Genomic DNA, 10,383 nt, shown 5'->3' with positions numbered 1-10,383 from the left:
TAATAATTCCGAACTTGAACCTGAATCTATTTCCGAATCCTATAATAAGGCTAAAGGTAATATAGATATAATTCCTCCTACTATTTCTGCTATTCTACTAAAGTATAGTAGAGGATACTTTTATAAGAACCCGGATATTACGGTATTTTTATAGGATAATAACTTATATAAAGACTTCTATTAAGTTAAAGTTACTAGCCTCCTAGAAAAGGGTATATTTAAAATTACTTCCAGATTTTAGGTACTAAAGAAGATATATATCTTTAACTTCCGGTTTATTAATAAGATTAAGAATAAGAATACGGAAAGAGAGTTTAAAAAGTCGAAACTAGTTATTCAAGCTTATAATAATAGTAAGAAATATATAGTATTAATATAATTACCTACTATTTAATATATTAGCTAGAGAATTATCCTTAATATTACTACTATAATAATAGATACTATAGAACTATATTTATATAATATCTTACAAGCTTATATCTAATTAATAACTTTATTTAACTATAATTTTTATATTAACTCATTTTATAAGCTTACTAAAGAGCTAAATCTGAATAACGATTTGGTTCTAAAGGTTATAAAACTATTATATAGTATACCGGAAGCCGGGAATTACTAGTTTAAGACTTACTATTTCTATTATATTAATAAGCTTTCTATAGAATAGTCTACTTATAACTCTTGCCTTTTCTATAATAAATAACCCTTCGGAATTATTGGCTTTTAAACTAATAATACTCTATTTATTAAAACTAATAATTTTATAAAGGTAAAGTAACTAAAGCTCTATAAGGCTAAGTTCTTAGCTAAGAAGTATAAATGCCTTACTATTAATTATAATCTCAAGTTTAATAGAAGTATTATCTATATAAATACTACTAGAATTACCTTTATATAGAAATACTAGTATAAAAACCTCTAAACTATTTTTATAAAAAATACTATTACTATAAGTAATAAAAATACTATTTATTAAGATCTCTTTATTAAGGACTAATATATTATCTAATATACTAGAGAAATATATATTATATTAGTCTATTAACTAGAAGCTTTATATAACCTATTAATTATTATTTAAGCTATTAAACCTTTGGAAACTAATATAAAGATACTTAATAAATACATTTAATAATAAATTAAGAATACTACTAGAGGACTAAGATTCGTAAAGCTAGTAAAGAAGTTCTTATATTTAATTGTTTTTATAAATACTTTATTTATAAATAATAGAAATCTTTTTTCCTAAATCGGATATATTCTAGTTCTAGTAAATAGAACTAGATATACTAATATTATTTACTAGTTTTCTACTAAATATAAGAGAGTTACTAGAAGTGTCCTAGTTTCGGAACTTTATAATATAGCTTATAGTTTTAATATAGGTACTTTAGTTAAATCTATAATTAATAGAATACTAGAAATAGAACTACTATTAGTAGTCTATATAGATTTGAAGTCGTTATATAAATGCCTTATTAAATTGAGAACTATTCGAGAAAAGTATCTAATAATTAATATAATATATCTTTACTAGGTATATAAATAATAAGAGATTATAGAAGTTAAATAAATTAAGGAAGAATCGAATTCTACCGATTCTATAACGAAATTAAAGCTAATAAATGCTCTCAAGTACCTAATTAATACGAATACTATATAATTGGATATAGAAAAATAGGTCGAGTATAAATAGGACAGAAAATAAATATATAGGATAGAAGAGATTTTTAGAAGAGGAAGTTATATATAAAAAGCTATAGCCTTTAGTATATAATTAAAAACCTTAGAAGTAATATAGATATATAGAATATTTGGGAATCTGGTACTAGGCCGGATTAGGGAATTTGTATATAATTGGAAGGAGATACTATTTTTTAGTATTTTTTAGAGAGTTTCTAGTATTAGTATAGCTATTTTTTTGGGAGTTACGAGATATAGGATACGGGATATAGGTAATAGAATATAGGTAATAAGATATAAGATATAGAATATAGTTATATAACCTTATATTCTATTAGTAACTCGACTAGTAAACTAGATCCCTTTAGGCTTAGTAAATTTAGGGATTATATATTAATACTATAATATTATAATCCCTATTTCTAAATAATAACTTTATTAACCTTATATAAATAGCATTCTATAACTTATATAATAGTACTATATATTATTAGTAAACTAATAATAATATTTATATTATTAATTTAATTATTTATTTATTAATAAACTTTAGAATATACTAAAATAAATAAACTATAATATTAATATAAAAGCCTTTAAATATCTTATAAAATACTATAAATAATATTAGAAATATAGCTAATTATTTAAATAATATTAGCTTTAATTATTTTATTATTATTAATATTTTCTATATTTCTAATAAGTTTATATTCTATATTATTAATAAAGGTATTTAATATTAAACCTATTAATAGTTCTAGAATACTAATATAATATATATCTGAAATATATTTAAATAATATTAAATTAATAACTATTTAGGTTTTTTTAATTAAATTATAATAAATACTAGAAAATAGTTTATTAATAAGAAATTTATTTAGCTTATAAATACTATAAGAATTAAAATTAAAATTATTTCTATAAAAGCTTATAATTCTATTAAAATTATAAAATATTATTATAATTTAATCTAATATATTTATTTTATTATTATAGCTAAAATTAATAGAATTAATAAAAATATTATATTTTAAATAGCTTTTAAAACTATTAGTAACTTTATAAAATCTAATAGTATTATTCTAATTTTTTTAATTTATAGTATTTTATTTTAAATAACTAAATATAATATTTTATTATTTATTATATTATAATAATTAATAATATTTAAAAAAGTAATAATAGAAATTTAAAAGCTTTAAACTAGATATTAAATTATAAATACTTTAAATATCTAAAATAGTTCTAGTATTACTAATATCTATAAACTATTTCTAAATTTAAATATTCTTATTTAATATAAAGAAAATACTAGTTAATTTAGTAATTAGAATAGACTATATAAGCTAGTAGCTATTAATAGAGAAAACTATATACTAGCTTTATTATATAATAATATTATCTTTTATTTAATCTCTATAAAGCCCTTTTATATAAAAAATATTAAAGTTATTATTAATAGCCCTGAATTTAAATTTATTTTCAAATCTAATAATAAAACTAAAAATAATATAAATATAATTTCTATTAAAATATAATAAAGGATATTTTTATAAGATTTCGGATATTATAATATTTCTATAGAATAATAAACTATATAAGAATTCCTATTAAGTTAAAGTTACTAGCCTTCTAAAAAAGAATATATTTAAGATTATTTCTAGATTTCAGATATTAAAGAAAATATATATTTTTAATTTCCGGTTTATTAATAAAATTAAAAATTAAAATATTAAAAAAAGCTTAAAAAGTCAAAACTAGTTATTTAAGCCTATAATAATAATAAGAAATATATAGTATTAATATAATTATTTATTATTTAATATATTAGCTAGAGAATTATTTTTAGTATTATTATTATAATAATAAATATTATAAAATTATATTTATATAATATCTTATAAGCTTATATCTAATTAATAACCTTATTTAATTATAATTTCTATATTAATCCGCTTTATAAATTTACTAGAAAACTAAATTTAAAAAATAATTCTATTTTAAAAATTATAAAACTACTATATAATATACTAGAAACTAATAGTTTAGAACTTATTATTTCTATTATATTAATAAGCTTTCTATAAAATAGTTAATTTATAATTCTTATTTCTTTTATAATAAGTAATTTTTTGGAATTATTAGTTTTTAAATTAATAATACTTTATTTATTAGAACTAATAATTTTAAAGCTTTATAAAACTAAGTTTTTAGCTAAAAAATATAAATTCCTTACTTTTAATTATAATCTCAAGTTTAATAAAGATATTATTTATATAAATATTACTAGAATTACTTTTATATAGAAATATTAATATAAAAACCTTTAAATTATTTCTATAAAAAATACTATTACTATAAGTAATAAAAGTACTATTTATTAAAATCTCTTTATTAAGAACTAATATATTACCTAATATACTAGAGAAATATATATTATATTAGTTTATTAATTAGAAGCTTTATATAATTTATTAATTATTATTTAAGCTATTAAATTCTTAAAAATAGATATAAAGATATTTAATAAGTATATTTAATAGTAAATTAAAAATACTACTAAAGAACTGAGATTTATAAAGCTAGTAAAAATATTCTTATATTTAATTATTTTTATAATACTTTATTTATAAATAATAGAGATTTCTTTTTCTAAATTAGATATATTAATATTATTTATTAGTTCTTTACTAAATATAAGAGAGTTACTAGAAGTATTTTGGTTTTAGAATTCTATAATATAGCTTATAATTTTAATATAAATACTTTAGTTAAATCTATAATTAATAAAATACTAGAAATAGAACTATTACTAATTATTTATATAGATTTGAAGTTATTATATAAATGCCTTATTAAATTAAATACTATTCGAGAAAAATGCCTAATAATTAATATAATATATCTTTACTTAATATATAAATAATAAGAGATTATAGAAATTAAATAAATTAAGAGAGAATTAAATTCTATTAATTTTATAATAAAATTAAAACTATTAAATATTCTTAAATATTTTATTAATATAAATATAATATAATTAAATATAAAGAAATAGATTAAATATAAATAGAATAGAAAATAGATATATAAAATAAGAAAATATATATAGAGATTTTCTTAGTATCTAATATCTAGTATCTAAATATCTAGTATTAAGCCGGATTAGAAAATTAAGTATTTAGATATCTAGATATCTAAGTATCTAAATATCTAGTATTAGACCGGATTAGGAAATATAAGTATATAAGATAAAAGAATATTATAAAAGAAGAAGTTATATATAAAAGGCTATAGCTTTTAATATATAACTAAAACCTTAAAAGTAATATAGATATATAAAGTATTTAGAAATTCTAATATTAGATTAAATTAGAGAATTTATATATAATTAAAAAGAAGTACTATTTTTTGTATTTTTAGAAAAATTCTAGTATTAGTATACCTATAGTTATTAATAATTATATAATAGAGTTATATAATATAGAAATAACTAGAAATAATAAAATATAGATAATAAATAATAATTATATAACCTTATATTATATAAGTAATTTAACTAGTAGCTAGTTTTTATTAAGCTTAATAAATTTAGAAATTATATATTAATATTATAATATTATAATTCTTATTTCTCAATAATAACTTTACTAACTTTAATATAATAGTATTTTTATATTTATATAATAATATTATATATTACTAATAAACTAATAATTACTATTTCTAATATTAAAAGCTTTTATAAAACTAGAAAATATAAAATATATTTTATTCTAATTAGTTTTTTATTTTTATTTTTATTTTTATTTTTATTTTTATTTTTATTTTTATTTTTATTTTTATTTTTATTTTTATTTTTATTTTTATTTTTATTTTTATTTTTATTTTTATTTTTATTTTTATTTTTATTTTTATTTTTATTTTTATTTTTATTTTTATTTTTATTTTTATTTTTATTTTTATTTTTATTTTTTTTATTTTTTTTAATATTTTTTTTTAATAATATAAATAAATAATTTCTTATATATTTTTTATTATATTTTTAATAAAGAAATATTTTATAAAGCTAGCTTAAGTATTAAAAATATATCTAATATAAATAATTATATAGCTTTTATATATTAGAGAAAATTTTTTTAATAAAGCCTAAAAAAAAAATTTATATTTTAATTAAAAAATATATTAATTAACTTTTAATATATTTTATAAATAATATCTATTATATATTAATAATTAGAATACCTTAAATTAAATTCTTTTTTAAATAAATATTTTTTCTATTATAATAAGGTATTTATTAGTAGGTAATAAGATAATAGAATAAATTAGTGAGTTGTGAAACTATAGTATTAAATTTAGTATAGAACTAATCTCTATCCCTCCTATAAGGTCCAGGGAAGCCTCCTCTAAATAGGAGACCCCGATAGCATATATATAATTAGTAATTTATAAGCCTAATACTTATGATATAAATAGTGGTTAGTTGTGAAGTCGAAGGGCCGCCGATCTCCCTAATTAATACCCGCGATATCCGAGGTTCGTCACATGACCTTAAGTCACGTGCGACCCTGTACACATTACAATTATATTTATAAAAAAATTTACTTTTTTATTAAATATTTTCTTTTCTAGTTCTTATAAATAGAAATACTTAAATATACTAGCTTATTAAAATTAATTTAACATAAATATTAATAATAATAATAATTTTAATATATTATAAAACTTATTAAATAAATTATTTACTTTATTATATTTTTTATTCTTTAAAAAGCTTATATTTTCTAAGAAATAGCTTCTTTAAATAATTCTATTTTTATTAAAAAAATCTTTAATAATTAGTTTACTTTTATTATTTTTAAAAGAAAGAAATAATTTTTTATTCGAATTCGATTTTATAATAATAAAAGCCGTAATTCTCGCAAATTTAATAATATAAATATAATTATTAATAGCTAATTAAGATCCCAAAAGCTCTTTAATATTAGATATCTAATAATATATATAATTTCGAAATTAGATATAATCTGTTTTATTTTTTAACTCTAATAAGAAATTATTCTAATATTTCTTTTAGCCTATATTAATTATAACTCGTTTTTTATTCGAAACTAGTTAAAGCCTTAAATATGAACTATAGCTCGTATTTCTTTTTAAATTAGATATATAATTTATTAGTAAAATTTAGAGCTAATAAAAGATTTATTTATTTAATTTTTGCTTTAATTTATAAACCAGTAATAATATTAATAATAGAACTAATATTAAGAGAAATATATACGGGCTATAATTCTACTATTATAAATATAAAATTAACCTTTTTAAAAACGTTATCTGCTAGCTTTCTTTCCTTAATATAATATTATATAATTTCAATTAGTATAGCTTTTAATAAATCTAACCAGATTATAGAGAAGCTACTTTATTTAATACTAATAGCTTTCGCAATTATAGTTTTCTATATATATACTATAGTTAATATAGTAGAATTAAATCTAATAATTATTATAAAAAAAGGAAGTATTTAAATCAAGAGTTTTAATTAAAAGAGAGAGAGATAAGAAGGCTGACAAAGAGACTCAATAGGTTAGCAGAGATTAGTTTATAAGCTCCGTAATTATTACAAATACTGAGTAACTACAGCATGCAAAACGGGTCCAAATTATACAGATACTAGCGTTTAATATCGGGCGTTAAACGCTAGAGCTCAATATTACTAATATTCAGCTTTCAACTTCGCGAGCCCGTGCGAAACGAGCCCTTACAACCCACGTCCCAAGCCAACTCCATACAGAAAATCAATTCGCTTACAATCTTTGCACCAATCAGTGCTTCGTCACCTACCAGGCGCTGTTGTAACCAGCAGAGAACAGCGGGCGCTCTTCAGAAATACATGGGTTAATTTTGTCGCTGGCGGGCATGGTTTGAGTCTGTTTGCTTGGCCCTTCCATATTATAGTCATCTCATCCAGGCCCGGTGGAATGACTGCTGGTCTACTCACATCACCTGGAGATGTCGTCCGAACTAGACTACAGTCCGACTTTTAGACCCCAGCTTGCCGCCTCTCACTCCCTTCGGAACTCACCAACCTCTGGGTTGCTGCCTCTTCTCCGATCCTCTGTCCTCCACTTCCGCAAAACATTCCAAATCCTCTTCTCCATAAAGTTCTATACATATGGCAGCAGCAAGCGTATGATATCGCAGGAAATATTCGGGGGCCGTGAGACAGTGTTGGTGCATTTACTTGCTGCTACCACTGCAGGTGTAGCCACGAGCACAGCAAAGAATCCGATATGGCTCGTGAAGACCAGACTGTAGCTTAATAAATCCCTCGCCGAGAAAGCAGGCCGCATGGCTGGCCGGAGTTATAAAAATGGCCTCGATTGTATGATATAGGTTATTCGGAAAGAGGGGGTCAGAGAACTTTATCGAGGCTTGAGCGCAAGTTATTTAGGTGTTACAAAAAGCACATTACATGGGTTCTATATGGGCAGATGAAGATACACCTCAAGAAGCGTCAAGAGGGTTCTTTCCAGATGGCAACGAAAAATCAATGTTGGCTCAGGTTATAGACGTGGGAGGCAGGAGAGGTGCTGCTGGAGGCTCGCAACTCTGTGCCATTTTCGTTACGTCGGTTTCTAACACCTCACTGAACGCCGACCTACCACCTTGTCACGGCCTGGACAAGCTGTGGAAGTGGAAATGTAGTGTGTTTGGGTAAATATTGTAATGAATGATGGTGCCCTAAGGGCGGTGAAGAAGTTATATGTACGCCTGTGCGTAGCACGTGACACACCTACTAGGTCGTGAGAATGAGATTACGACAGACTACGACAGGCCCTGAAGTGCCGGATGAAGTGCCGGATGAATTGATAAAGGAAGGGTGGATCTTTCTATGAGACAAGAGGAGGCTCATTATTGTTGGAGATTTTGATAGCTCTCTGTATCTTTGGAAGGGAACTCTGGAACAAGTAGGCGTTTAGTCCAGCTATTTTGAGGAATGTTTACATAAATCATTATTGCAAACGTTTCCAATATCTCAGGAGTCGTTAACTCTTTCAAACAGCCCAAAGAATCTCATCATACTTCTGCTCCTGGTAGCACTTCTTTAAACATAGAAAAGCCTATCTAAGCATGGAAATTGGGCTTAGGTAGCAAACCAGTAGCAGCAGATAGGTTTGATAGCAGGGGAGTAAGGTGAAGTCAAAGCTGTTCAGTAGAGAGGGAGAGGGAAAATATGATTTTAAGATACAGAATGAGATTCTTGTAATAGAGAAAAGATTGGGGAAGTTAATAATGGTACATAAGAATGGATAACAGCACGTCATTGCAAGATTCGGACCGGCTAGTCTAAAGTATTATAATCACATTTCAACCCATTACATTTCCGCCCTTACAACTTCGCCCTTATCTTTCCAGCCTTTTCTGATCTTCATTATTAAGATAATAACACTAATGATAATAGTAGGAAGACCCATTCCAAGTCCTACCCCTATGGCGATTTTATCGCTTCCAGAGAGACCGCTACTTGCCGATGGGGTTGATATAGCAGGTGAAGTCAAGGACGGAGGCGTGACGAAGGGGTTGGTCGTTGTAGACGAGGATGGTGAAGGTGTCGACGATAAACCAGCTGAAGAAGATAAAGTTCCCGAACTCGAACTTCCTGGCCCAGCAAGACACTCATATCTCATACCCTTCGCGACGCTATTATTGGTTGTCTGCACATCCACGCATTGCTCAGCCTGACCTGGCGTTATAGCCCTGTTCAAATCGTCCTGACAAGCCCCATCACTGTAGAGAACGATGTATGAGGTCTTTGTGGAATCGACGCAGCGGCATTGCTGCTGGCCTGGAATCAAGATCGAGGCATATTTGGTGTTGTCGATCTTGATGCATGCTCCTTCTGCGGGATTAATCCCGAGTGCGAAAGGAGTGGAGAGACCAGAGCAAGTCTGGTTGGGAGTAAAGAGGGCGAGGCCGCATGACATCGTTGACTTCGATCGTTGTTATAGAGATTGGCTCCAAGGTTTGTCTTACGCCGAATACGCTAAAGCGGAGATCGGATGGAAGTGTAAGATAGGACGCATCTTGGGAAATTACTGGTGTTGCCCTTGGTTCAGCCTCGGTCTCAGCCTCAACCTCGCTAAAGCGTTTGATAGCCCCTGATTCACGGAAAAGGTTTCCGAATACAGGAGCGAGCGAACTGAGCCGAGCTGAGAACGGCCCAGGCGGAGGCTAGCCCTTCCAATTTAATGCATCGAAATGTGAGATCAAAACAGTAAATCATTAATGTTGAACCTTGACACTGATTTCGCAAATTACTTCAGAATTTCTATAGACATTACATTTAATCCAGGCCAGTGTCTGGGTGCCAGACTCGCTCTCTAATGGACTATGGCCCACTTCTCCCTTTTATTTCCCGATCTCACTTAAAAGCTCACGACGTAATAGCCCGGCTATTCTATATCTAGAACTCTTTGGGAACCTCCCATCGATAACCCTAATTAGTTACATTGTTACGTTCCTTGACTCGCTCTGCCTTGACTGGCACATTTGGTGTCCACCAAACCGCGCGGCATTGAAAACCGTCCTAACCGTCCAACTCGCTGAGGTTAAGCGAGGACGGGCGCAATTTTGATGCTCGCATTACAGAAATTCTTATAATTCTGCTTTATATTCTATTGTTAT

The 10,383-nt window shown here is 25.2% G+C and overlaps 2 protein-coding genes across 2 annotated transcripts; one reads left to right on the top strand and one right to left on the bottom strand.

Moving 5' to 3' along the window:
* The first annotated feature begins 7,670 nt into the window (after positions 1 to 7,670).
* On the top strand, positions 7,671 to 8,356 carry K444DRAFT_718314 (uncharacterized protein). Its single transcript, XM_024888421.1, has one exon. It carries the CDS (start codon positions 7,708 to 7,710, stop codon positions 8,011 to 8,013), a length of 306 nt encoding a protein of 101 aa, XP_024739936.1. The 5' UTR covers positions 7,671 to 7,707; the 3' UTR covers positions 8,014 to 8,356.
* Positions 8,357 to 9,015: 659 nt separating this feature from the next.
* On the bottom strand, positions 9,016 to 9,758 carry K444DRAFT_611048 (uncharacterized protein). Its single transcript, XM_024879871.1, has one exon. It carries the CDS (start codon positions 9,681 to 9,683, stop codon positions 9,075 to 9,077), a length of 609 nt encoding a protein of 202 aa, XP_024739935.1. The 5' UTR covers positions 9,684 to 9,758; the 3' UTR covers positions 9,016 to 9,074.
* Positions 9,759 to 10,383: the final 625 nt, after the last annotated feature.

Source organism: Hyaloscypha bicolor (assembly GCF_002865645.1).
Source record: "Hyaloscypha bicolor E unplaced genomic scaffold K444scaffold_53, whole genome shotgun sequence".
In the NCBI taxonomy this organism is placed as follows: Eukaryota; Fungi; Ascomycota; class Leotiomycetes; order Helotiales; family Hyaloscyphaceae; genus Hyaloscypha; species Hyaloscypha bicolor.
The sequence above is the reverse complement of the archived record's forward strand: the minus strand, read 5'-3'. Positions and strand labels throughout refer to the sequence as shown.

What these genes read in the sequence shown, in the direction of transcription:
- K444DRAFT_718314 (XM_024888421.1), top strand. Translation starts at nt 7,708, where the DNA reads ATGTCGTCCGAACTAGACTACAGTCCGACTTTTAGACCCCAGCTTGCC.
- K444DRAFT_611048 (XM_024879871.1), bottom strand. Translation starts at nt 9,683, where the DNA reads ATGTCATGCGGCCTCGCCCTCTTTACTCCCAACCAGACTTGCTCTGGT.